The sequence below is a fragment of the Henckelia pumila genome, chromosome 4 (genome assembly GCF_033568475.1).
Source record: "Henckelia pumila isolate YLH828 chromosome 4, ASM3356847v2, whole genome shotgun sequence".
NCBI classification, from domain to species: Eukaryota; Viridiplantae; Streptophyta; class Magnoliopsida; order Lamiales; family Gesneriaceae; genus Henckelia; species Henckelia pumila.
This window is the reverse complement of record NC_133123.1, coordinates 128569036-128593338: the sequence shown is the minus strand read 5'-3', so window position 1 is coordinate 128593338 and position 24303 is coordinate 128569036. Positions and strand designations below refer to the sequence as shown.

The window sequence follows — 24303 nt, the reverse complement described above, 5'->3', positions numbered from 1 at the left end:
CATATATCTTTTTTTCCAATTTTAATTTTACTGTTGTCCTAATAAACAAAATAATTATATATTTAATTTTCATGCAGATAAAACATATTATGATCCAACTTTTCATAACCAAAACAAACACAATATTATTTATCACAATTTTTTAATGCTTTGAATCTCATCAAGTTATTTTTCTCTTTTCATCATCAATTATCTTATTCTTTTACTTTAAATGCGTATGGTATATATAATACTGTGTGCGACCAATAACTAGTGCGTATGACAAAATATATATATATACTGCAAGTATAATTATTGCTTAATGTTGGATACTAAAATATCCTTATTTAATTTTAAAGATTGGATTGGATGCAGAGAAAAATTGAGAAGTTTTGTGTTTTTCAGAGAAAAGAAGGTTTGAGAAGTAAAGACGAAACAAAGGAGCCAATAGCTCAGAAATTCTCTGAACAAATTAAAGTGATCATATGGAAAGTAAAAGAAGACGAAAAAGAAACACCACAACCGATAAATAAGTAAAGAGAATAAAATATAACACTTTGCTTTGAGGGTTCATTTCTCGAAAAAGCGAAAGAAAACGTCCACACAACTACTTAATATATTAATTAATTAATTTGTCTAAATGAGCCGATTCTAAGTATTTATATCTCGATTTGTTTCATACGTACAGTGAAAATTAATAATAATATTTTTATATAAAAATAATTTTTTTTATCATTTGAGTCGAGTAAAATTTTGGTCTAAAAATTTAATTCGTGAAACTGTTATATGAAGATATTGTACATGTAAATATATTGAACAGTATATATCTTTAAGATTGATACTAAAATCATTAATAATCATGATACGTGATGGAGCCACGCATTAGTGATTAGAGTACATGTTTTAAGAATTAAGCACTAATTACTACCAAGCATGATTCTGTCTCGCATGTTCCCATTCGGATATTGGACTTTGTTGCGGTCAAAAAATGGATTGCTCAACAAATCCTTGATTTTAGTGCATTGTTCTTTTTTCTTTTTTCTTTTTTTACGGTGATTTTAGTGCATTGTTAGATATATTGATAAATAAAAATTTATTAATGAACTCAATCATAACTGAACATTTTTGGATTTTCTTCTTTTAATATCGTAAACTGAACTTTGGCTGTATTTGTTTGGTACGTGAAGTGTCGATGTATTCTACATTTAAACAAAATTAAAAATAAAATGCTACTATTTTGTTGTTTTTTATATAATTTATCAAAAAAAACATTATATGTTTTTCAATACTTAGTTGTTAGAGGTATATTATTAAAACAAAATTTATTAATTACAAAAAACTGAAAAGAAAAAGATTGGAAGAACAAAAATAGTGAGATGATAAATGTAGATGGGTCAAATCCTTCCTTGTTCAATGCAGGTCTAGATCACGGCATCGGGGCAAGTCTAGATCAGGTTATTTGGGCCGGTCTAGATCAAGTCAAACGAATCTACAAATGGATTCGAGGTTGATATCTTACGAGTGGGTCTATCAGGTGTTTGAGTCCAATGAAGACTCATAACCAAACACTAAGATTCGAGTCTCATTCTAGGGATAGGTTCGACCCATGAGAAAAGTATTGAAAAAGAGGTATGTTGGTTTTCAAGGGGTGAGAGAGAGCCCTATCAAGTTGAACCCTAGCCATGAGGTCTCTAGGGTGAGTCGATCAAGAGCTTATGACAGTATGAAATGGAAAGGTGAAATTAGATGGGGGGAGTGTAGAGGAAAGAAGTGGAGGAGGGGCTAGCTCGCCTAAGGTGGGCGACCCCTAGGGTGGACGAGCCCTAAGAAGATAAGCTTGACTTTGTGTCTTAGGTTGTCTTTGGAAGGTGAGCGCTGAAAAAGAGGGCGTGAACTACATGTTCGTGGTCCCTTACAAAGTGTTTGTGGTCTCTTACCTTAACTCCTATAAATACGAGTTCGCTCCCTTCATTTGGATTCATTCACTTTCATTTTGAGGGGAGTCCTTATTCGTTCACGTCTCTGACTTGAGCGTCGGAAGGGCTATGTCGGGACATCCTCTCGGTCCCGTCTAACATTATTTGCTTGATTTCAAGTTCATCTCTGGACTTGAAGCTTTGAGATTGAATTTGATCCAGACCACCAAATTTTAGTGAATATCAGAGGTATATAAAAATTTAATAATATAGATAAATATAAGATTAAATTTAAATAATATATTTATATTATATTAAATAATGAATGTCCTAATAGTCGTAATATTTTTCAGTCCTAGTTGTTAATTGTTATGAATTTTTTTTAAAAATTAATATCAAAATATTATGCTTTGGATTTGATTTTGATAAATATATTATTTTTTGAAATTTTTTATTATATATTCATTATTATTTATTAATATTAAATGTGTCTAATTTGTAACGAGTGTGCGAGCTCAACTTGAGAAAAGTCGATGCTGCGCGTAGCTAGCTTTCATTGGCTAAAATCATATGGGCCCCACATGGGCTACACATGGGTACTACCCTATGTGTAATATCGACACTTTCCTCAACTTAAACATGAACCTGAACCTGAACCCACTAGATTAGGTTTTGGTGCGAGTCAAAGAGTAGCGGATCGGGTCTAATTTTCTTTTTTGAACGGGGTCTTGTGATTGGTCAAAACCGTTCCAAACCCATCCTCACACCATCCCTACATCATATAATTAGTCATCCCCATCCCAAATTTATTGTTAGGATAGTATATTATAATGTCGCTATAATTCCATTTTCAAAAAAAAGGTCACCGTAATTACTACACTCAACCAACATCTTATTATTGCAAATAACAGATTTTTTTCCCTAAAAAAAATTTGATTGCATTCTCGAATACGACGTCGTATCTCACGGTGGAACCAGAGGACCACCGCTTGCCCTTGCTCTCCCCCCTTCTCTATATATAACTTTCTTCAGGATCTCCGATGGCGACCATCTCCCCCAAAATTTCTGAGCAAGACCTAGCTGAAGAAGTTCGGCGTTATGGATCACTGGGATAATTTTAAGGAAAAATTCACGATTAGCACTGAATTAAAGTAAAATCTGCCGAAAAGGCAAAGAATCAGCTGTTTTTTGCATTTATTTTGTGCTGCAAAATCTACTGGGCATGTTGCGGCGGCGCAGGAGCTAAGATTTTCTATCGAAATTTCATTCCATGATTTCCGGCGGCGCTGACGGCAGCACAGGCCGTAGACGGCGGGATCAGTCAGCTAGGAAGAGCGGTGTTAATCGGAGGTGACGGATTCTGGAACTACGGCGTTGCAGATGGCCGTATAACTCTCGCCTTCACGGCTCCGTACTCGCACTAATTGGTAAAAACGTAAATTATATCTCTGTTTTTTTTATAAAAAAAAAAAAAAAAGAAGAAGAGGAAGAATTGTGCAAAGTATTACTGAAAATTTTCTGGAAATCGGTGTGTGAGCCCTAGGAAAAAGTCATTTATTGGAATAAGTAGGAAAAGATAACGAAAGGTTCATAGATGAAAGCTCTTAGACGATGTCAGACTTCCTCATCGGAAAAATCGTCGCCACAGTCATCATCCCCAAATTCGTCATCGTTGCCGTGGATCCATTTGAGATCGGTTCTGTTCTTAGTGGCATCCTCTTCACCAGCTAATTGCTCTTCATCATCTCCTTCTAACCGGTTAGACTCTCTCAATCTCTCTAAAGTACTTCATTGTTACTTTTTTAATGTTTTGTTTTACTTCTCATACTTTCTGATGCAGAGACTGAGTGATTCAAGTTCAGATCTTGATCTTTCAATTTTAAAGAATTGTTCTTTTTTTTTAAAATCTAAATGGTTTTCCATGTCAAAAAAATAAAATAAAATAAAATCTTGATGGTTTTCCTACCAGTGAGATCGATCCATTATCTCCTTATAGCTCAGCCCATTTCGATAAATGCATTTTGGCTCTCATCTAGGTACGGGTGTGGATTAGGACATTAATTTTTATTTTGACTCTGTAATTAAATACGACTGTATATTATTTTCGGTGGTCAAAGTTGGGCTACAAACTTTGATAGATTCATATGATGTATTTATTTATGTCCGAGTGAGACGCCCTATTTTATTCTGTCCATACTTGAAATTTTCTGGAAATGAAACAGTAACGTGTTTGTTTGACAATTTTTTTCTAAATTTAAAGAATTAGTAAATTGGATTATCTCTGACAATTTTGACGAAGTTAAAACATTTATATTTCTTTCTTTTTTTTAAAACCAAAATATTATTATATTACTATTTCTGATTTGATCCGATGGGAAGTTGACGTGAAGTTAATGGTAATGATATTTTAAATTGTTGAAATTGAAATATTTGATTAATTACCTGTATTTTTTCCACTTCTTCACCCTTTCTAAGTAACTGGAAAGTTTCAAGTTTTGAGTCAATTCATATCTTTATGCTTAAAATGCTCAAGTGACTTGTAGAAAAGGTGAAGGTTTTTTATGGAACCAAACAATTGCTGAGAATAAAACTCTCGTCTTGACATTTTAGTTTGAGGATTTGTGTTGTTTAATATTTCTGGGAAGTGATTGAATTGTTTTCCCTATGGCCATCAAGGCTGCCTTTATTTTGGCATGCCCTGCCTCAACTTGCTTGCCATCCAACTCTAGGTGAAGAGAATTTGTCTAGCTTTTTGATTGTCAAAATCTTGTACTCATAATAGAATAGGGTGTGCAAATGTTTGTATATGTTGTAGAGATCAAAATTCTTTTAGCACACGTGATGTAGATCTTCAGTTGATGGAGAGAGCATCGGAGAATGGTCTTTACTTTAGCGTCTGTAACATTTTTAAGCTGCACGTTGTGAATAAAACCTATGATCTAAATTTTCTGGTATTGTTGGAGAAGTATACATCACTGTGTCTACCATCGTTTTCACCGAATATAATCAGATTCTCTCTCGGAAAACTATTTTTTATATTGACTGGAACTCGTCATTTTTATTATGTTAACATGACCTCGATTGTCAATTCTGTCCAACTGAAACATTCATACTACCGTCCATTGCAGGGGTCATCTCAAGTCCCCATGGTCTCGAAGAAAGAGAAAACGCATACTCTCCTTTCAGCAATGGAGGACTTTCTTCACGCCAGAGGGAAAGCTTCGTGATGGTGGCTCTAAGCTTTTGAAGAAAGTTCGCAGTGGGGTGGGTTACGCTTCATTTAACTTCAAGTTTCTGTTTTTGGAGACGCTTGATTGTCCATGATTGTGTGAAATTATTCTTGGAAAACCATTTGACTTTGATTTTGCATTTGTTTTTGTGTAGGGTATTGATTTGAGCATTCGTGCAGAAGTTTGGCCATTTCTTCTTGGAGTGTAAGTTCATTTAACTTCTGGAATATTTGTCTTAATATCATTTTTGTGCCAAGTTTGTGATCTGACTGTTCTAGAATATCTCTTTAATGGTCAAATGTTTTTATTCAAACCTGAAAGAAGACCCAACATCCTTTCACTTCAGATATCTTTTCCTTATGATTTTCCCTTGTGTTGCAAAGGAATTGAATCAAGTTGAATACCAGCTATGTTTATACTCGAACTCGGATCCGAAGTTTTCTCCCCTTTCTTTCCTAACCTTGTTAGCTCTTTTCTCGCCATTTTCATTTTATCTTTATCATGAAAATTCTTCTTTGCTGGCAAACATAATTAGCTTTTTCAAAAATTCACTCTAATTGCCCAACACCATGGTAAGGTCATTCTGGTTGCCTTTCTTTGATAGCTTTTCATCCATCCTGATGCTCTTATGGTAAATGATGTTCTTGTTAAGTATAAAATGGATGCTTTCTGACTTAATTTAACCGTCTACTCTCATCTAATTGTTTTCACGATATTCCCTTGCCCTGTGTTTGAGAAAGTAGAGATGGAAAATTCTTACCTGCTTTGTTCGCAACTGTTTCTCCTTTTTGGGCAGTTATGACCTAACCAGCTCCAAAGAAGAAAGAGATGTTATTAGAACTCGAAAAAGGTGCAGTCAAAAACTTCAGCCCTTAACCTGCAAACGTTTTGGTTTCTAATTTATTTCGTGTTGGCACTCATTGGCATTCTGGTAATTCGTGCAGAGAAGAATATGAGAACTTACGAAGAATATGTCGCCGAATTCATAAACATAATAACAAAGATTTTAATTTAAATGGAACTGAGGAGACTAGCAATGGAGATGGTGGAAGTCCAACTGATGGTATGGATTCTCTGAGCTCGGAAGATGTCATGAGTGCTAGAGACTCTCTTTCTAGCGAGGAAAGGTTCCCATTTAATGAGGATTCAGAACCGACTGCTGGAGCAAAGGTCAATGGTTATGCTAGCTCTAAACGAACCGCAGATTCAAATATGGCCTCAGACTCTGAATCATTGGATTCCAACTCATCTGAGGAACTTGAGGTGAGTCAAGCTTTCAACTTCATGGAAATCGAAGAGGAGAATGCTAATGGCATTCTATCAGAGGAGGATTTGTCTCATTATGACGTGGAAGTTCAGTCACAACCTTGCATTTCAGAAGACTTTGTCATGTGGCAGCGAATAATCCGCCTTGATGCCATTCGTGCAAATGAAGAATGGATAAGTTACTCCCTAGTTCAAGCTACGGTAACCAGTGCCAAAGCTCGGCGTTCTGCTTCAATCATAGGATTGAAGGATTATGATCACCTTGACCCTTGCAGGATTTTACATGCCTCCCGTTTAGTTGCCATTCTTGAAGCCTACGCGCTTTACGACCCTGAAATTGGATATTGCCAAGGAATGAGCGATCTGCTCTCTCCCATAATATCTGTTATCAGGGAAGACCACATGGCTTTCTGGTGTTTTGTGGGTTTCATGAAAAAGGCCCGTCATAACTTCAGGCTTGATGAAGTGGGAATCAGAAGACAGCTGAACATTGTTTCTAAAATAATAAAATACAAGGATTCACATCTTTACAGGCACTTGGAAAAACTCCAGGCCGAGGATTGCTTTTTCGTGTACAGAATGGTGTTGGTGCTCTTCAGAAGGGAGCTGACCTTTGAGCAAACTTTGTGCCTTTGGGAGGTCATATGGGCCGATCAAGCTGCGATCAGGGCTGGGATAGGAAAATCTGCATGGAGCAGGATAAGGCAACGAGCCCCTCCAACCGAGGATTTATTGCTTTATGCGATAGCTGCCTCTGTTTTGCAGAGGAGGAAAAAAATCATAGAAAAGTACAGCAGCATGGATGAGATTTTAAGGGAGTGCAACGCCATGGCTGGGCATCTCGACGTATGGAAGCTGCTCGATAGCGCTCATGACTTGGTAGTGATACTCCATGACAAAATTGAAACTTCTTTATGATAAGTATCTTACCTGATGAAAACAAGTAACCTACTAATGTAACGATTTCAGTTATGTCCACCTTATAAAGTCAAAAGTCAAAAGAAACTCGACGGTATGTGGGGAAGTTAGCAAGCTAGTGCCACAAGGCGGCTAGAAGATATGACCTGTGTGTGTATCATATCCGATAGGTGCCAATTCTTTTTGGCCGATCGGAATAGTGTAGACTTTCATGTATTCTGTTGATTTGATTAGACCTGCATGTAAAAGGAATTGTTCTTGGATTGTGTGAAATGTGTGCTTTCAAACTTAGCAACATTTGGTAGAATTTGTTTAACGCAAGAAGCCTTTTCGGATGCTAATGTATATCTCACAATGGTTCTTTCGGTTAATCGCGTTTATTATAGTTCATCTTATTACAATGTTTAATTGTGATGACCGATGAGAGACTCAACGGTAACCAGGTATCTCTCACCTTTTCTTACTAAAAAATTTGTTCTTTAAAATTGGATTTTGATTTTTAAAGGCAAAATGGAGGATCGAAAATATTTTCTAATCTCGAGTATATGCATATAATTTATATTATTTTGTCGATGTAAATTAAATCTGAAATTTTATTTTGTTTTTATATGTGCCGTCAAAAATAAAAAAAACAGTAAATTTCGGTTGGGTTCAAATCATTAATAATGGAAACCAATTCATATCTAAGTAATGCGATTTCATAAGATGATGCTATTGGGATCATGTAACGGGGCATCTTACTTTCCATGGAGTCATTGTTGTTCATGTGGGTTTTACACGATTGAGCGATCCAGGTATATTATCATGTTGGATGAAGGAAAACTAATTGACAAAGCTAAGACTGAGACTAAAACAGAGAAAAATAAGCTAAAACTTAGAAATGCCATCAGCAAAACACATTAAAATTGTAAACATCATACTCTTTTCTCATAGATATTAGTGCTTTAAAATGGACTACAACGAACCAAAACAAGTACTTCGTCCCGAAGTCAAGTAAGCACAACCTCAATAATATTAATCCGTGAAAGAGGGTAATTTCCTTCATTCAACGCCTACAGGAGTTCAGTAAATAGAATAAGGCAAATGGTAGATTCTAGTTCTATGCGATCATTTCTCTTTGGTGTAATGACGGACAGCAAATGCCAAGCCCAGTATCAAGAGAGGCACAAGGAACTGCAAGATCTTAATCACAAACTCGGGAGTCTTGTCCGGATTGTATGGGGCTTGTGTTGGAGGGGTATAAGCGCGTTTGAGGGGGATGGTTGACATGTCTATCTCCCCAATGTAATATTTGTCCATCATCTCCCTAGCGGAATCACTGTGTCCGACATCTTCAAAGTCATTGGTTGCATCTTTTCCTGCAGATTGCCAACAGATTTTTGAATGAGTATTTGGTTTTGCATGATTCCTATGATGAACAAGGAACAGTAGAGTAGGGGTTTATGACTTTATGGCTACATGACCTGTTGCTGATAGCAAAACTTCATCACCTCCGGGATGATCATCCATGAATGGGGTTACATCATAAACCTGACAGATAATCAAGCAAACGTATTACAGAAAGCTCCAAGAAAACCAAACATTGGGCACAGAAAAACTACTATGCATCCGAATTGTTTTGCCTTTCGATTCTACAAACCAGGATGGGACATATTCCCATTTCCTCGTCCTTTGTAGTTTGAAATAACAAAAAGTAGAGCTTTTCGACAGACAAGAATTTAGGTGCATCCGCAGATTACGTACCCAGAAACCTAATTGTTTAACCAATTGCAGTAAATAACGGTACTTAGATGCCAACAGTGGTTACAAACAACATGACTAAAATATGCCTCCAAGAAGCACTCTCGAGGTGCGGTACTAGTTTTAAAATAAATGTATCTGGACAAGATATTCGACATCTACGCGTGGCATTCTACTCAAGCCTATGCAACAGGAGGGACAAGATCCTAATCACACCCATGGTTTTTCAAGTACACAGCAAAAACCTCCACGATGCGACGTTCGTACACCAGCATCAAACTAACAAACCATGCTAATGAAATAGAAATTCAAATGTTTGTATTAATTTCAAACAGCAATCATAGCTGCAGAAGAACCACTCAACCCATAAACAGATCTCCACAACATTCACCAATACTAGAGAACAAACATTAAAAATGAGACATACTTCAATTCAGATTAATACAAATTGGCAAGAACAAGAAGAGATCTGACCTTCCCATTTATAATTAGCCAGCAATCCTTTATCTTGTTATGGCTCGAAACCTCCTCAAATGAGCGGACTTTCGGATCTGACCCCATTTCCCTTCCCTGCAAATCAAACAATTTCTGCAGACCAAACGCATTTTTGGGTCAAAACCAACAGAATTTGTAGCAGAATCAATGTCTGAAAAAATAATAATAGTAATTAAAAAGGAAAAAAAAAAAAAAAAAAAAAAACGCTTACGGGAGAGAATGCCGGACGGAGTCTGAAATTTCTCGAACTTCTTTGGACAGATGGGAAGTATTTTCAAGAAACATCGTCACATTTGATGAAATGACTGTTATAGTCTTCATATTGATGAAAATTACAGAGTCGACCGATCCATTTACGATTGGGCCCACAACACTCACTTCCAGAAAGTTCCGATTCTGTTACTTTTAGTCCACTACACATAGTTGACTTATTTATTTATTTTATTTATTACTTAATTAATAAATCAGTTAGTTATATATCATTAAAAATATGTCGATGGCATAAAATGAGAGAACTAATAGGTAATATCGAGCCGAATAATGATAAAATTTTAAGGCTCGAATTCGGCTCGATAAGAGTATATTCGAGTTCGAGCTCGATTCGAAGTTCGATAATTTCAAATATTTTGGCTCGAGCTCGGCTCGAAATGAAGTTCGAGTTCGGTTCGAAATATTCGAACCTATTCATGAACTATTCGAATATTATGGTTCGAAAAGCTCAAAAAGTTCGAAAAAGTTCGAAATGCATGTATATATATTTATTATATAATTATATTATATTAATTAAATATTAAGGTTCGCGAACTATCGAACAGAGTAATTTCGGCTTGAGCTCGGCTCGAAAAAAAGTTCGAACATGTTCGAATTCGGCTCGAGTTCGATAAGCTCGAATACGAATCAAATATTTATCGAGCGGGTTCGTAAAGCTCACGAACATATTCGGTTCGTTTGCACCCCTAGGTGGGATAATACGAGACTACGGTGGTCGGTGGTCGCCCATTTCTCTTTCAATATTACACGTGTTTGGGTTCACATGAGCATAAACGTGTTGGTAAGGCCTGAGGTAATGTGGATAGAGATTCTCCAGCGTTGCGGATTCGATAATTGTGTAGAGCATTCCATGCTGAAATACTGTGGGGGTATGCTGTGGGGGTTGGTTATGTTGCTCCCTCCCTCAGGTCCTTGCCGCTCGTGCACATCCTTCGATTTAACCCCGCATGAGTTAATGAGTGTTTGACTTATGTGGAATGGGTTCCCCTTCGGAGTCAACCTTTTTTAAAATATTACACATGTTCGGAGATCGGCTAATTTGGTAGCACACTCGCTGCTTTTTTTTTTATTTCTTCCTTATCCTAATTTTTTTGAGAGCCGAGAAGTTTTTTTTTTTTTAGCTGAATGATTTTGTATTGAAAGACTTTCCTGCTATTCAATAAATTACAAGAGCTTATCGTCAAAAAAAAAATTACTGTTTTAATTTTTTTTTTAGCACCTAATTAGACTCTTTGGTGAAAATTAGTGTTTCTGCCTATTATTTTCGCAACTAAGCTAATGTTTTCGACAAGGAGCTGAAACATAAAATATTTGTAAATAATAATTAAATATTAATTTGTAATAATGATATGAAAGGTAACATGAAGAATCGTTCTATGACAACTAATTCAATCCATTTGTTTCATGAATATTAAGTTAAAAAATAATAGTGGGAAAATTTATATTAATAACACAGACGGAGCTAAAAAATTCAATTAGGGAATATGAGATTCGTTTTTATCATTTTAAATATTTTTTGTATTTATAATTCTTATTTTAAAAATTATTGAAATTGGGACTCAATTGACGGTGTTGGTTAATTTATATTAAAATAAAAAAATCTTTATTTGGATATGACAGAACAGAATTGAAGCGTGAGGGTGATGGTGCCTGATCAATTTATTACATAAAAATAATTTTCACCAAGCAAAGCAGGGTATTATGGGTGGGGCCAACCAATCACTCTTTCGTCTTTGGATTTGTATTTTGACTAAGAGATAGATCGAATAACGAACATTTAAATAAATATTAAACGGGTAAAATGTAAAATCCAATGACTTATAATTGACTGGTAATAATATCTCATATTAACGATGAGAATTCAAGATCGTCCGTACCAGATTCAATTGTGTCAAATTTTGGTTGATTCGAAATTCAATTATAACAAATTTGATTGATGGATCTGATAGTAAGATTTATAATTTAAGTATTATACGAGATTCAATTGCAACAAATTTTTCGGGAGAGGGAAAAAAAAAGAAAAAGAAAAACCAATTATTAGTGTTAATGTGAGTCGTGTGGTGTTGGTGATGTGAGTATCTTCCAATGAGGCATTAGCTCACCACGTCCACCTGCCCCCTCACCCCTCTCTCTCCATTCCTCTCCTCTATATATGCAATGTTGTCTATATTTTCTATAATATAATTTGCTGGTGGAAACCATGGTGGAGTTGATTCCCAGCGCCACCCACACGGCCGGAAACCGCCGCTCATCCTCCGGCGACTTCCTCCAACACCCTCGTTCGGCCTTTCCGTCGCTCGAGCTCTACGAAAGTGACGTCGTTTGGTCCTTCCTCCCGTCCCCCGATTCGCGTTCCTTCTCTGATTCATCCTCCCCTTCTCCGCCGTTCATGCACGATCGCCGACGCCACAATCGCTTTAACACACCTCAATCTGGTCTTTCCGCCGCCCTGGGCGACGACCAGCGCCGCCTTGTCGGCAGCCAATCGAAGATAATCCCGGCGTCGCCGAGGTCGGAGAATGTTCAGGTGAAATTCCACCAGTCGGCTCCGGTTAACATCCCTGTCTGGCCTAAGAAGTTTCACGACAACTTCAATGAAACTAATAACGGTGATGGTGATCTGAAGGGGATGGATGAGGTGGAGGAGGTGGTGGTGGTGGTGGAGGAGGAGGAGGAGGAAGATGAGAAAATGGTGCCGCCTCACGTGATCGTGGCGCGATCGCACGTGACTTTCTCGGTCTTCGAAGGTGTGGGGAGGACACTTAAGGGGAGGGACCTGCGCCGCGTTCGAAATGCGGTGTTCCGGAAAACAGGTTTCATTGATTGATTGAGCAAAAAGAAATTTTGAAAGATGGCCAAAGGAGTAATAATAGTGCCGAGTCTCCCTTTTGTTGTAATTTATGTTTCTCCTTTTTTTTTTTTTTTCCTTCTTCTATTTCGTTTTGATCATGGTGATTGGGTGGAACTGAATTGATTATGTTTGGGGAAAAAGGTGTAGTATGATATGGCCTTTGCCTTGGAATCAAAATAATGACTATTTATATGCAATTATGTATATCTACTTCATTCTTTCTCAGTTTAGGAGCCAATAATGTGAACCAGAGCTGGATTTGAGTTCCATGAATGCTACCCTCCTTGATGTCGAGAGATTGAATGTTGTTGCTAACACTTTTTTTATGCTACCATACCGTACACGCTGGAATCTTAAACTTATACTCTTGCATTTGATTGAAGCCTGGTATAGCCTAAAAAGGATCACAGGAACTTTATGTTTCGCATGATCTAGCCTTCTACAGCAGAAAGTTCCTGGCTTTGTGACTCTCTGTTGCTCTGTAGATGTTAAAGTTGTCTCGTAGATCAACTCCTGCTTTGCTAACTTAAGATTCAACAGCAACTCCAAGATTAAGTAAAAGGACCTTTTGTTGTGTCGCATATGTCCCAGGGTGAGATATCTTGTTTGTAAAATAGAACCGAATGCATGGCCAGTGTTCTTGTTCACAGAAATAAAGACATGTGCACGTATCAGTGGTGTTGATGTAGAATGATCATTCAGGTCGGCTTACAAGCACTCGCTGCACCAAGCAAAGCAGAAATCTGCTGCTGAGATTTTGTCTGTAGATATGAGGTGCAGATCTGTTAGATTCCCCATGATCTAACCTCCAAACCACTTAATATGACTTTGGTTACAATATTTCTAGTGGATTCCTGGGACCATTGGCATTGGACGGCAAATCGATGAAGTGGGCGCATGTTTTCAGTTTTTTCCACCGGCGCTTAATGTAAATACTTTTTTAAAGGTTAAATTAAGGTTCAGTCATTTGCTTAAATCCATTTTGGCATGTTATATACAGAGAGATTATGTACTTGTACCTCGAAGGAATGAGCTAAATATTCTTCTGCTATTTACTTTCGCGTGTGATATACATCAGTTGGGAAGACCATGTCTATTTGATGTTCTTGGATAATGCAAATTGTCGGATTCACAGTTCAAGAAATGCCTTGCCGTGTGAGAATTGTACAAGGAATGTTGTAATGTGGTTTAGGTTGTTCTTTTACCTAATCTCACTCTTATCGTTTCATTATATCTTGATGTATTTTGGGCGTTATTTTCGTTGGAAAAAGGGTTATATTCAATGACACTATTATACAGATATGGTTGAATCTACAGTGGGACAGTGAAGCACTTTAGAAAACTGACTCCAAGTGTGGTTCTATGCTGCAACACATTGAGCAGATACCATCTGTTAGGACATGGGGCTCTCATTTACTTTGTCATTGATCAGACATAACTATCATCTTGGAATCCTCTAGGTGCTTTTACTTTTCACTGGTTGTGATGTATCTTAGGATTTTCATTCTGGAAGATAGTTGCTGCTGACTGGGATACACCTACACCAAAGGATAAAGCGGAGAATCTATCGGATGTGGCAAAATACCTGTGGTTAATCCCTTATTGATGTTCCTTTCCTTTTCCTCCTTTTCTATCTTCAATGTCCTCTCACCATGCCTTTTTCTCTCCCTTCAAAATTTTTATGTTTTTCGTGCCTGTCGTTTATGTTTTGATGAACTTAACGTGCTTCTTAGTGATACTATCTGTGCTGTTGCAGATCAATTAGGTGCCCTCATGTTTTGTTACATCCTTGTTACATTTCAGGGCTTTTGATTTTATATATAATCGGTCCTAACATGTTTTCCCTGGCTTGGAACCTGGAATTGGGATTTCTATTGCATATGCCATGTCAATCATAACATGTTTTGCCTTGCTTAGAACTTGGATGCGTAATTTTGTTTTTATTTTTATTTTTATTTTTTTTTGAGAATGACACACATAAGTTGATCGAGACTACTCGCATCTGCCTTGTACCTAAATAAGTGTTTGTCTGATGTGAAGGTCTTATTACTTATTAGTCATGAATTTTTTCTGCTTCTCTTCCATCCTTTAAATCTTGATAAATTGATATCTGAAATTCAAGATGAAACACTATTTTTGAGAAGTCTTGCTACTCTTTCTTTCTTTCTCTTTGGCTAACAGGGTTGTACTTAAGCTTGGTTGCGCTTGAGTCTTGAATACCATTCAAATCTAGCTCAAGTATCTGAGCTTGACAAGGTTCATATTTGTGTTTAAAAGACTTGACTTTCTCAAGAATCAGTCCAACTAAATAGTAACGGTGGTATAGAAGATTGACGAGGATTGTGGTTGGTTTTCCAAGTTAAACCGTTGTTTGGTGTCTTTTTTAATAAATCTAGGTAGTGTTTGCATCTTGTAAAAATAATCACTGTTTTAGTCAATCTATTTCGTAAAGGACTAGGTGGCATTAAGGGAAGCAAATTTAACGGACGTACCACCCCTTCGACTAACAGCTCGTTTCTTGATAATATATCATAATTCAATTACTACCATTTGTCCTACCAAAATTAAAACAGAAGCCCGGAATCTTTTCTGCTCCATGTAAATGATAGAGGGAAAGAGTTGCACACCTCAGAATTTTTTCTCTCGCAGGTGGGAGAACATCAAGAATCAGACTATTCCTCGTACAAGTAAAACTCAACTGTCTCAATTTTTGGGTAAATCTTCATGAAAAATCTTAATTTACGATTATTATTTTTTTGGATATGGTGTTAAGAAAAAGAACTTCGGTGTCTGGTTTTGTTGCGATTCTTTGTCAACAAGAATCATACCATCTTGGCCGACGTGATTGAAGGAATTTTTGGGGAACCCGTGGAATTATTGTTGGGAGCATATGGATTTTTTGGCAAAAGAGTAGAGTGACTGAGGGATAACAAAAATTGGTTTAGGTGGTAATTTTAATATGAAAGAAGTACTAAAATTTTTTAATTTATCTCACACATTAAAATCATACTAACATAATATTATTTTATCACATATATTACATTTCTCTATCCATAGTCTATTTTATTATTCGTTTACTAATATTTAATAATCTAATTATTCGAGCCAAGTGTTTTCGAATAATGCTAAAATAATATTCATAAGAAAGAATATTCTTTAACATGTACAGATAAGTCAATTTGAATTACTGGACAGTATACGTTCCCATGACTAAAATAAATATTTATAAGCAAGCCCGTAACATTTAACTTATGTATACAGCAAGGCTCAGTTTGATATGTGTGATGAGATAAATAATATATAGATAAGTAATGTAATGTAATAAAAAATAATAAGAAAGGATAGTGGATATTTGATTTGATTTGATTGATATATTATAGTTTATTTAATTTGATTGATAAAATTTTATATAAAAATATTAAATTATCATATTATCCTTTTAATAATAAAAAAAATATAAATAATATTATTTATATGGGATAATATAGTAATTTCAATTCAATGATTCGATTGATGTAAGATAAATAATTAATGATTTGATTGATGTAAAATTATAATTAATAGATGGATAAATAATATGATGACAAGAACGTGTGATTAGACATGATAATTTTATACGTAGATTATTAATAACGGTACCAAACGGAGCCTTGATGTTTATCCTCTGCACCAGCAGTTGCACGTAGGGGTAGAAAAAAGTATCAAATTTTCAGTATACCGAGGTTATCGTACCAAAAAAATATCGAATTTACCGAAATTTTCGGTACGGTACGACACGATACCGATTTTTTCGGTACGATAACGATATGAAATTTGAAAAATTACGGTTTATCGCGGTATACCAATATACCGAAATATTATATAAAAAATTAAAATATATAATTATTTTTAAACAATAAATTATAAATTATAAAAAAATATAAGACATTTTTTGGTATAAACGGTATATACCGATATCGTATCGAAATCTTGATATACCATAAAATTTCGGTATAATTGATATGCTAGTTATACGTACCGAAAATTTCGATATGATATCGGTATAAAAAATTTTATAACATAATTTTCGATACGATATACAATATGCATTTTTCGGTACGATACTTTATGTCATCCCTAGTTGGAAATCAAAGTAGCACTAGATTTTTTCTAACAGCTAATATTAATATATTATTGTCATATCTGATAAATATATAATTTGCTTTCATCTTAATATCTATGGTTTGCCAAAATTGTTCGGTATTTTCCCATCTCAATTATTACGCTATACACTACTCTCAATTCGGCTGAAATCTCATGAGCTCTTTCCAGGCAAGAAGCTCATACAAATTGGAGGATGAACCTTAGCTAAAGCGAGTATCGACGACGGAAGAATCCACAATCCATCGCCACATATCAGACCTGAAGCCACTGCTGGCAGCATCAAACCAGCCTTCCTACTATCCACCTTACGCCAAACGAAAACAACCAAACTCCCCACACACATATCAATAGCAAAATAAGCCCCCACAAGAAATGGCACCGCCATAGCCATCGGTAGAGGAACCCATTTTCCGAACTTATCCGGTATCACATCTCTCAGCAGGTTAGTCAAAACAGCAAACGCAAAAAACCCATAACAGAGTTGCAAGCAGTGGTGAGGCAGAGCAGAGAAGCCCTCTACTCCGAGAATCGCCATGTTTCGGTATACAAGTGCATAAGGAGCTTTATACTCGCCATCAGGATTCCCCACGTCAAAGGCCTTGTAGAAGAGGAAGAATGAGAGAGGAGCCACCACGCATCCTATGGCTGTCCCAATACCTTGACTAAGAATCATGGATCGAGGTGATGTTAAGGTGAGATGCCCTGTTTTCAAATCATGCATCAAGTCCGAGGATATGGAGACGATGGATTTGATTATGCCGCATCCGATGAGTCCTGCAACTACTCCATTGTCTCGCCCGGCTAAGGCCGCAAGAACGAAGAGAGCCACTTTCCCATAGTTATATGCCATATTCATGTCAGTTAAACCGGCACCATAGGCGTTGCAGAAGCTCAGAGCCGGTGCGAGAATATAGGCCACAACAACATAGTACCACTTGAGCTGAGGAAACATGATTGGGACCACAATCACAGAAACTATCGAGAAGAGCATGTAACCGATGCATGCTACCCATATAGGAATGCTTTCTCTTATGAAGACTTCATTTCTTCGTAGATTGTCCAATGGTTCGTCCTTCTTGTCTGAAACTGATGTAAGAAACATGTTTTATTTCAGTGCAATAAAATTCTAACATTCTTACAACTTCAGATTCTCTTATGAGATTTTACAATAAAAACCATAATCTTAGCAATAGCAGCTTGCCTGATACATTCTTCTTCTTGAATGCAGCGTGCATGCTCCTGACGGTAAACAAGAGTGTCTTGAGAAAATTGTAGAGACCGTCTCCTAAAATAAGAGCGATAGAAATGAAGACCTGCGGAAAAGCACAAATTCTTCATTTCATGTTCAGATTCAAGTGGATATTAAATCATCCACCAACTAAGATTTCTTGTGAACTAACCTTGTATCCATTTAGACTCTTCATGCTACTTTCCTTGATGTTTTTAGGGAACCATTCTCCCTTCTTTTCACTTATCAATGGCCACATCACACCCCAAGAAAGCACAGCTCCAAGAAGCAAAGAATAGTTCACAAGGTGGGAGCAAATCATTCCTGCTCCAACATACGTCATGCTGAAATCGAAGTAAAATCTGCCAAAAAAAAAAATTTAAATCAAATCACCTCTGATGGAAGAATTTGTGTATATTGAGACATAAACTTGTAAAAGAAAGTGTTTCCTATGTACGTTTGTTTCCAAGATTTCAACCCGAACGTGGGGAAATTGACAAATCCGCAATTTTCCCCACCAGAATATAACCACTGAAAGAAACTCCATATGAAACTAAGAGAGAAGAACTTCATGAACCCGCGAACCTGTTTCCTGAAATTTGAAAGAGTCATTCATTCTCTTCAATCCCATGAGAAAGCAACAATTTGCCACTCTTAAATACAAAATCTGTACTCCATCTGATTCATAATAGAAAGATTCAAACTTGCTTACTTTGCCATCTTGTCTCCTTTAGTAGTGTGAAATCCATTTATAAGAACAGCAGTTGCAGTTCCACTAGGGTAAGGTAATTTATAGTCTATAATCATAACCTGCCAATTATATTTACATTCAATCAAAGAAATGTATGAAGGAGGACTTTAAAGATGACAAAGAAATCAACAAAATAAGCCATTCCTAGGCAATGGCCGTTTCGCGTGGGGCGAAAAAGTACACGACCCGACCAGATCATGAGCATACCTTTCGTAGAGGAACCAATGCAAACAACCCCACAAAGCTAACAACGAAAAGAAATCCAATCATCCAATCAAGCCCAGGCTCTTTATAACTCCCACTTGGATTCCCTTCTGTATCAACTCCAGCCTGCACAAGTGTCTTTCTGTCCAATCCAAGAAGATAAGATCCAAAGCCACCTGATTAAACCATAACCAAATCACCCAATTTGAAATTTTATGTAAATGTTTTTTAGAATACAAGTTTCACCCCAGAAGCATCGAATCATCCATTTCTGGGATCCGCCCCTTCCCATAAAGACATCACATCTCCAAGAAAACCAAAACTAAATTCAAGATTTTCAAGTTTCCAACCTCCTAATGCAATACTATAGCAAGCAACAGCACAAGTCTGAATGATCGTATTTTCCTGTCTAGTAAACGGAGTCGTCACGAAACCAGCCTTCTGAAGAATCTTTGTCCATGTTCTTACAAACACAAAAGCAAGAAGTGCGGCTGATACATTGAGATTTGGTACAAGTCCAGTCGTAAGATTGAGCTTCATTACTATGATACTGTAAATGATCCCGATCACTAAACTAGCCACAATTCCTCGAATTGTTATATGTTTATTCCATGGAGGAATCCTATCCATTTCCTCAGCCTGGCCTCTCGTTTCTTCCAAATCTTCATTCTCCATTTCCTCCATTTCTCTATGGTCGCTGCTCACCATTTTGAAGCAATTCTATTACTTTCTCTGGTTTAATTGAACAATCATCCCATTAGTTGTTGGCCTTGTGAAGCCTAAAATATGCTGAAAATAAGGCAAAACATGCCGTACTCGAGTTTTTGTCTGCTTTTTCACAGAAATATTTGGCAAATGTCGAAATTAACTTGGTATGAATATAAAAAAAAAAATGAACAATTTTCATAGGGATAGATACACATAACAAACGTAAATAAATTTCATCTCATGCATGATAGAAGTGTTAATGACATTACCCCAGCAGTTGTTTTTGTGCTCCTCGGAATCAGATGATCACTGAAACACGAATTTCTCCAAAACCCAACAAAAGTACGGATTTTTCGAAACCTCAGCGAAAAACCCACTTGAATTTTTTTCACAAACTGTTGTATTAGAAGCTCAAGAAAATCATAACCATTAAATACTGAAAATCTTGTCTGTTCCATGTACTACCACTCTGTAATTGTAGTACGATCCAAGAAAGCATTAATTCTGTACTACAACTGCAATAAATAAATAAAAAGAATCCCATTTTAAATTCAGAAAACTTTTAACATTTTTTTAAAAAAAAAATTCAACAAATCTGTTTTTGGTGCGTTGGAAATGCGCTTTCCATTACCTTTCCTTTCTTGACTGCCTTTTTACTCTGAAAACTTTCTCGTTTCACACACAAATGAACGAATGGTACGTGGCTTCTTGACTCTTTTCCTCCCACGGATCAAAGCTTCAAACTAAAAAATCCCCTTGTTTCGGAATGACAAATCGGCGATTAGCTGGATGTTAATTAAAGGGTTCTTCTAATAATTTTGCTCGTTGTTTGTTGGGTAATTTTTTAAGAATAATGTTAATCATACAACTAATAATATAACGTCCGACGATATTTATAATAATTATATCGTGATATTTTGCTATTATTTTATTAAAATTTAATATTATATCGTGAGATTTTACATTTAATATATTATAAAATTTAATAAATTAACTTTTTTTATTTAATTTGATAAGTAGTTTCGTTATATATAAAACATCGTCGTCTTTTAACGAGATTATGACCGAAAATGCCTTCTTCGGAACCCTTTTTAGGAGATTGTGGCAGAAACGTAACCCACGAAATGCGATTGGAAAGTTGCTGTCCCATCACGTAACCTCTCTTCTCTTTTATACCAATGCATTTATACAACTTGTTTGGTTCCAAATTCCAATCATCTTTTTCCAGACAAGTGAAGCGTGGGCTGCTTTAACATCACTTTGACTTCAAAATAGTTCACGATGTATTCTTTTTATTTTAAGTATTTCTTAATAAATACACAACTAATTTTATTTCTGTCTTATAAAATTTCTCTCTTACAGAAAAAATTCAACACAAATTCAATATAGATTTGAAATTTATGGTCTTACTTTTCTTAATAACAAAATATATTGCAAATCTATGAATTTAAAATTATTCAACCTCAACACAACCTAAAAGATTTATCATAAACACAAAATATAAAATAGATCACCCATTACCTGAACAAAAGAGGCAGCGGGATTTTGTTGTTTGTATTAAAAAATAAAGCTAAAAATGTTTAGCATTAGCAGAGGTAAAATGTAATTAGTTGGTAAATAAAATAAGGTTTGATTTATTTGATTGATTCCATTGAATTGATAATTTATTTATGTCCCGTTTCAGAAAATTATGATTTTGTATAAATGTGTAGCGTGTGATGAAGATGCGATAATTTTTAATTAAAATCATCATATAATAAGTTCGTAAAAAAAATCATCATATAATCAAGTTTTGAATTTTAGTTATAAAGCTAACTAAGAATTTGGAGTTAAGAAATACATAAAAATGATTATTTAAAATCAAATTGCAATAATTATTTTTTTTATTGATTGCAAATACTCGTTAAATTCATGAATTTTGTGAAGTTAAACTTTTTCAAAATATAACAAATAACATAAAATTTTCTAACACGAATTATAAGTCATCCAGATACAATTTGATGCCCCCATAAATAATTGGGTCTGGTCCGACCCAAACCCGACAACCCATAATCAGGGAACGTGGGTCAAAATCACCTACTATTGTTATGAGACAAGATTTAAGATAATACAAAGCTCATTCGATCATGCCCCATGTACCAATTCAAGTTAGATAAACCTATTCAAGACAAAGGGAAGAGCCATTGACTCAAGCCCTAGCTGATGAGCTCACTGGGCCGAGCCCTATCTAGGCATGGTAAAAGACCAAACCCGGAGGAAAATTTTGACATCATCAATTGGCGCCGTCTATGGGAATTTGAAGAAAAGAGACGAGATGGCTGACGCGAATGGAGTAAATGCACATATGGAATAACTAGTTACTGCCACTGTTGAAAGGGCTATGGCTGCAAGGGCGGAAGCCAATCCCCCTCCCCCACCGCCAGATCAGAACGCACAATTGGAAGAAATCAAGAAATTGAAAGAGGAGATGGAACTATTGAAAAAGAAATAGTCCGGATACCTATCCACGCCGGTCCGAAATATTCCTTTCTCTGTTGAAATACTGGAGTCCGAACTCCCTAAAAACTTTAAGTTTCCACATGTTGGGGAATATGATGGAAAAGGGGATCCGGAAGAGCACATGTCCCGTTTTGAGAATGCTGCACTGCTGCACAAATATTCAGACCCGATCAAGTGCCGGGTCTTTCTCAATACTTTAATTGGGCCAGCACAATAATGGTTCAACCTACTGTGGCCAGGGGATATCAAGGAGTTCAAGGATTTCAGTAAGGCCTTTCTACACCATTTTGCTAGTAGCAAAAAACACTCTACGACAACTCTCAGCCTTTTCGCTATCAAACAGCAAGGCCAAGAGGATTTGCGCACATATATTCATCCATTCAGTGCTTTGGCCCTTGAAGTGCCTACTGCTATTACCGATTTGCTCATCAGCGCTTTCACCCAAGGACTTGCTACAGGGGATTTCCTTAAATCATTGATCAAAAAACCGTCGTCTACATACGATGAGTTGCTTGATCGGACCGAGAAATACGTGAATTTAGAGGAGATACAAGTTTCTCAGTTGAATAGGGGGATAGACAAGCCTCCAAGCCCAAAGAACACCATGATCCCTAACACATCTCGGAAGATGGGACCAGCTCCTTGACCCGAGCTGCTTGGACAATTCACATCCTTCACCCCTCTAAGGATGAGTAAGACTCAGGCCCTGCGAATATGCGAAGAAAAAAGACTTCTACAAAGACCCCCATGGAGTGAGCAGGGGCCTCGCAGGCCAAAATCTGATAAGTATTGTGATTTTCACAATGAATATGGGCACACCACCAATGACTGTCGACAATTGGAACAAGAGATTGAGAGGATAATTCAACAAGATGAGGTAATGAAAGATATATTGGTAGCGCGACAATGAGGAAGGTATCGGCCCGGAAAAATGGATCGGGATGGTCCAAACCATTCTGAGCAAAAGAAAAGAGGTCATGGAACGCCCAACACTTGAAGAAATACTATGCATAGGTGCCTGGACAATCCTACTCCACTACCGAGCCTCATAACACAATGGGTTGTGAGTTATTTCATTAATTTTATTTTTAATTTTGTTAACAATAGTAGTCAAGTTATTTTGTTATTTTTCAAATTTTGGAAATATCTTTTTGAAAAAGACATGTTTTTTTCAAACACGAAGAATTTAAAAGCCCGACCAGCTCGGCAATATGTAAACCCACGCCACTCGTGGTTATCTCAAAAATCCGACCAGCTCGGCAATATGTAAACCCACGCCACTCGTAGTTATCTCAAAAGCCCGACCAGCTCGACAATATGTAAACCCACATCACTCGTGGTTATCTCAAAAACCCGACCAGCTCGGCAATATGTAAACCCAAGCCACTCGTGGTTATCTCAAAAGCCCGACCAACTCGGCAATATGTAAATCCATGCCACTCGTGGTTATCTCAAAAGCCCGACCAGCTTGGCAATATGTAAATCAACGCCACTCGTGGTTATCTCAAAAGCTCGATCAGCTCGGAAATGTGTAAGCCCATGCCACTTGTGGTTATCTCAAAAACTCGACTAGATCGGTAATATGTAAACCCATGCCACTCGTGGTTATCTCAAAATCCCGACCAGTTTGGCAATATGTAAACTCACGCCACTCGTGGTTATCTCAAAATCTCGACCAAGCTCGACACCTACCGCGCATTTCGTGGTCAAATTCAAAGCTCAACCAGCTCGGCACCTACCACGTACTTCGTGGTCAAATTCAAAGCCCAACCAGCTCGGCACCTACCACGCACTTCGTGGTCAAATTCAAAGTCCGACCAGCTCCGTACTCACCCAGCCACTCGTGGTCAAGATCAAAGCCCGACCAACTCCGTATACAACACAAAATTCGTGATCAAACTTAAAAGCCCGATCAGCTCGACGTACATCATGCGATTTGTGGTTGAATTTTAGCAAAATTCCAGCTCGGAGTATGCTTTACATTTGTTAAAAGATCATAATCTTATTCCAGCTCCGGAATATACTTTGCACTTGGTGGATCTTTGTAGTAGCCCGGTTCCATTTTACAAGATTAAATGATTTTAAACATGTTAGAAAATGACATA

General features: G+C 36.7%; 3 protein-coding genes across 4 annotated transcripts; 1 reads left to right on the top strand and 2 right to left on the bottom strand.

The window, feature by feature from the left end:
• Positions 1-2743: 2743 nt before the first annotated feature.
• Positions 2744-7581, top strand: LOC140860105 (rab GTPase-activating protein 22-like). Of its 2 annotated transcripts, none has more exons than XM_073262898.1 (6): positions 2744-3322; positions 3439-3653; positions 5024-5159; positions 5280-5329; positions 5922-5975; positions 6070-7581. In XM_073262898.1, exons 2-6 carry the CDS (start codon positions 3490-3492, stop codon positions 7307-7309), a joined length of 1644 nt encoding a protein of 547 aa, XP_073118999.1. In that variant the 5' UTR covers positions 2744-3322; positions 3439-3489; the 3' UTR covers positions 7310-7581. The 2 variants fall into 2 exon arrangements, with proteins under 2 accessions (XP_073118999.1, XP_073119000.1); XM_073262899.1 differs by having other exon boundaries at positions 3433-3653.
• Positions 7582-8214: 633 nt separating this feature from the next.
• LOC140860098 (cytochrome b5) lies at positions 8215-9831 on the bottom strand. The gene is made up of 4 exons (XM_073262877.1): positions 9756-9831; positions 9524-9637; positions 8773-8839; positions 8215-8667 (listed from the first exon to the last, which is right to left on the bottom strand). Exons 2-4 carry the CDS (start codon positions 9608-9610, stop codon positions 8417-8419), a joined length of 405 nt encoding a protein of 134 aa, XP_073118978.1. The 5' UTR covers positions 9611-9637; positions 9756-9831; the 3' UTR covers positions 8215-8416.
• A 6830-nt stretch (positions 9832-16661) lies between these two features.
• On the bottom strand, positions 16662-20488 carry LOC140859958 (metal-nicotianamine transporter YSL3). Its single transcript, XM_073262625.1, has 9 exons — positions 20331-20488; positions 19969-20214; positions 19342-19723; positions 18995-19167; positions 18749-18846; positions 18494-18628; positions 18209-18398; positions 18010-18121; positions 16662-17894 (listed from the first exon to the last, which is right to left on the bottom strand). The coding sequence occupies exons 3-9, from the start codon at positions 19697-19699 to the stop codon at positions 16960-16962; spliced, it is 2001 nt and encodes a 666-aa protein (XP_073118726.1). The 5' UTR covers positions 19700-19723; positions 19969-20214; positions 20331-20488; the 3' UTR covers positions 16662-16959.
• Between the last annotated feature and the right edge of the window lie 3815 nt (positions 20489-24303).